At 44.1% G+C, this 4474-nt stretch overlaps 1 protein-coding gene across 1 annotated transcript; it reads left to right on the top strand.

Moving 5' to 3' along the window:
* The first annotated feature begins 267 nt into the window (after nt 1-267).
* Nucleotides 268-3650, top strand: LOC108933299 (growth/differentiation factor 6-A-like). The gene is made up of 2 exons (XM_018750249.2): nt 268-598; nt 2770-3650. Exons 1-2 carry the CDS (start codon nt 268-270, stop codon nt 3648-3650), a joined length of 1212 nt encoding a protein of 403 aa, XP_018605765.2.
* Nucleotides 3651-4474: the final 824 nt, after the last annotated feature.

Here is a 4474-nt window from a genome sequence, read left to right as displayed (position 1 = left end):
TGAGAGGAGTAGCTTTTCCAGGAAGGACCACAGAGGTTGAGGTGGGCGTGTTTGTTTCTTCAGGAGACTGGTGTGTGTGTGTGTGTGTGTGTGTGTGTGTGTGTGTGTGTGTGTGCGTGTGTGTGCGTGTGTGTGTGTGTGCGTGCGCGTGCCTGTGTGTGCATAGCCTTCTCCCCAGTAAATGAAGCTCTCACCGCTGTCATCCAACAGCCTCCTGAACCATTTCATCTGCTCACTGTGAATTGTCATTTGTGGAGCTCTGTTACTATGAATTCCTTCCCAGCGACATCAGTGTATCTCCTCTTCGTCTTTCTTTGGGATTTACCAGCCGTCCGCTCAGCTTTCTTTCACCCCTCATCTTTTCAGCGGGGTGTCAAGGAAACAGGAATCCACAGGCTCTTTAAAAATGTTTTTGCGTCGTCGTTGAGTCAAATTCACCCTCAGCTGCACGGGTTCAAGGACCCAACCGTGCCACACGAGTACATGCTCTCCATTTACGGGACGTATTCTGCTGCTGAAAAAATGGGGCTCAATACAAGTTTTTTTCAATCTTCCAAGTCTGCCAACGTCATAACGAGTTTTGTGGACAGAGGACAAGGTGAGTGACACCAAAATGCTGCTTGGGTCAGGGTTGTATGAATAGCCTTAAAATGTAGAAATGTAAAGTTAAAACTTGGAAAAATGAGCAGCTACACTGAAATTTAAAACTAAATTCTAATACTAAACAAGACTAGATGTAACACTAACATTTATGTTAATTTTTTTTCATATGTCATAATGCAGCTGTCAGTTTTACTGGCACATTGACTAAGGGTAAGTAACAAGATTAAACATCTGTTAAATCAGCGTATACTTTTTATTAGCAGATATACCTTAATATCTGAAAATATGTTATCTTGTTTACGAGAGTTTTTATGTGTAATTTTGGAAATAATGTCAAGCTGTGTCCCTTTAGAGAGGTTCACAAAGTGCTCTGCGTTAGGGTTTGACTTCAGCCTGATTCTTCGACATCCTCATACAGCTCAGCTGTGCAAAGCTGCAGTGACTGAGCGCTTCAGTAAAAACACTCACTTCATCATCATCTTCTCTGGGCCTCCCTGCACTTCTCCACTGCTGTGATTTCAGCACTTCAGTGCGCGCCTCTGAAAATGAGCATCATTTTCTTTCAAAGCATCACACTGCTGCAGGACTGATTTTTTACTGTTAAACTGGGTAACAAACTAAACAAATAGTGATTTCAGCATATATACATATATATATATATATATATATATATATCATAAGAAATTCTAGTCATTTCGGGGGTCGATGCACTGCTGTTCATGACACTTGGTGCCATTCAAGAAAAAACTGATTTGATGTGATGTTTCACAGCTTCGGACCCTTTTGCTGGACCCTTGGAAGTGTGGAACCTCTCAAAGGGAACATGTTGAATGTTGTGTTCGAGCTGATATCTCAACAAAATCACTAATAACGACACACAAATCACAGTCTTTCGTTACATTCTTCCAAGCCGAAAATGTTGCCAGTCTTCGAAAAATTAAAAAACGACCTATTGTTACTAATAGCATGTCCACTCAATATTTCAGAGGAATAAATCAGTGAATTGTACTGGCATTTAAGGCAGCGAAAAAATTTTTGTTTAATCGCTGTCAGGAGACCAGACGAGAGCAATCTGGGAAAATGAATGAACCTTTTTTATAACAACAGCAACAATAATAATAATACATTTACCAGATTTTATTATTATTATTATTATTATTATTATTAGAATAAAAAATTTAAAATGATAAATTAGTATTATTATGCAGTGTTCAAATAATAATAATAATAGTGAGTAGGCTAATTATTCCTGTGAATGTGTTAAGAAAGCTGAAGATGTGCTTTCGGGTTTTTCATAAATATTTCCATCACAGGAGAGATCATGATTCATGGTTATGAAAATAAGTGAGTCAGTGTGGAATACGGAGGTTAAAGCACATCGGCTTCCTTCTCTTATTTATAAGGACACTTTTATTTATTCTGTCAGTGTGTAACATTGAGGGATGTGGGAAATAAACATGCGACACGTGGACATGTAAGAGGTGAAAGTTTGAAACACCGAGCGAAAGTAAAGAACGCGTTTCAACACTGAATACGACAGTTTAAGAGTTCAGTGTAGCAGTTTTATATGAACAATACATCGTATCCATATGAAATGATGTGTCAGAATACGTCACGTGTTCCTGCATTTCTCATTCCTCAAAGATGCGCATAAATGTGTTTGTTACTGGGAAATCGAGACTCAAGCAGATCCGGAACTCGTGTCATGAGATGTTGCATAAAGATGATGTGTTCGGTGTGTTTATTGCAGCAAGCGCACTAGAGAAGTGTGTTTGCAGCACAATGAGACTGAAGAGAGCGGTGACACTTGTTACACCTCCAGTTCGCTATTACTGAACTGTTTTAAAGTTCATTGTACAAGTTCTGTAACCAGCTACAGTTCAATACCCCTATTAATGTAAAATACTCTTTGAAAAGACCAGTTATTGAGCTAATATAAGCTGGTAAAACACACCCGCTCTGTGATGCTGCCAAACCCTAACCTGCTGTTTCCAGTGCTGCGTGTGTTTTTTTAATGCGTTTACATTGTGGCCGAAACCGTAGCCAGAAATGTCTCTGTCTGCTCTCTTTGCCGCAGCGACGAAGCCAGTTTGCACGACTCAGTGCTGTGCGCCGAATGCTCGAAGGAACGACGAATCTGAGTGGAAATTGTGTTTTATGTTGCAGATGATCCCTCTCACCCCCATTTGCACAGACAAAAGTACCTGTTTGATGTTTCCACCCTTTCAGACAGAGAGGAGCTGATGGGAGCAGAGCTGAGGATTTTCAGGAGGTCACCAGCAAACTTGTTTCCACGCCTCTTTAACATTGACATCGTCTCATGTGAGTCCCAGCAGCTACTGGCCTCTCGGTCCGTCGGCCCGCAGGATCCCACGCTGGCAGAATGGCAAGTTTTGGACGTGTGGGAATACTTCAAAAACCACCTTCGTTTGCCTAAAGGGAAAGAAGTTTGTTTCGAGCTCAAGGCCTCTTTTGGGAAACGGCAACGGGAGCTAGACCCGCGGTCTCTCGGATTCGACAGGAACGGCCGACTTCAGCGGGAAAGGGCGCTCTTGGTCGTCTTCGCAAGGTCTAAGAAGGCGGAAAACCTTTTCGACGACCGAAGGACAACGACAGAGAACAACCGGACGCCAAACGCGGAAGCCAAAGGCGGCCACCCGTTGAAAGCCAGGCGGAAGCGAAGGACGGCCTCGAGCAGCCGTCACGGCAAGAGGCACGGGAAAAAGACGAAATCGAGATGCAGCAAAAGACCGCTGCATGTCAATTTCAAAGAGCTCGGCTGGGACGACTGGATCATCGCGCCCCTCGACTACGAGGCGTACCATTGCGAGGGCGTGTGCGACTTCCCTCTGCGGTCGCACCTGGAGCCCACCAACCACGCCATTATTCAAACTCTCATGAACTCCATGGACCCCAGCAGCACGCCGCCAAGCTGCTGCGTTCCCGCGAAGCTGACGCCCATCAGCATTCTGTACATCGACTCAGGCAATAACGTGGTTTACAAGCAGTACGAGGACATGGTGGTCGAATCCTGCGGGTGCAGGTAGCGTTTTCGGCTTCCAGGGCATAACTCTAAACCCACAGAGTTCGGTTTATGGTATATAGACGGGGCGCCGATGAGACCCTGGCAAATACTTAAAAGGGATTAACGTGGAGAATCACCTTCAGAACTTGTCTAAATTGTGGCTTAAGTCAGCTACACAGTGGACGGAGGCTCTGACCGGTCAAAATAACCATATTCGTTTCCATTTTAATTTGCAGTATAATGTTATTTTGTTAATTTATATCATATGACATATAGCATATTTTGGTTCAGGCACATTTTTCGGTTGCAAAGTTAGAGCAAAGAGCAAAGAGCAAAGAGCAAGATACAGCCGAGTTCAAGCTGGGCTCCGTGGTACCGCGGTACTGCGGTACTATGGTACAGGGGTCCGCAGTGCAGGGTATCTGTTCGGATCGAGTGAGCAAGCAGGCGAGAAGTGTAAATCACAGACTTCCATAATTAATTGGTTTATTAATGAGATTGCGAGCAAGCCGAAGTGATGTAATGTCAAATCGGTTTTCTAGAAGACTCAAGAAAGCATTGCGGCCTTTTGCCGTTTGAGATGACGGGTGTTGCAGCTGCTTGTAAAATCTGTCGCGGTGATTAAATGATTTCACGTTCTCCGGTGATGCGGCCCATGAGCTTCGCTCTTTCCCATCAAAGCAAAAGTCTTTAAGGCTAAGAAATGAGTAGGGAGATGAACTCGATTCAGTGACGTGTTCTGGGTGTTGAAGAAGTCCGGCTGGGAAAGAGACACGGCAGGTTATTTCACCGCCGCACGCAGCCGAACGAGAGCCGCCGTCATTTAGGAGAAGACGAGAGCTTATA

Source organism: Scleropages formosus, chromosome 23, assembly GCF_900964775.1.
Source record: "Scleropages formosus chromosome 23, fSclFor1.1, whole genome shotgun sequence".
NCBI lineage: Eukaryota > Metazoa > Chordata > Actinopteri > Osteoglossiformes > Osteoglossidae > Scleropages > Scleropages formosus.
Note: the sequence above shows the minus strand (reverse complement) of the source record. Positions and strands in the feature narration are given on the sequence as shown.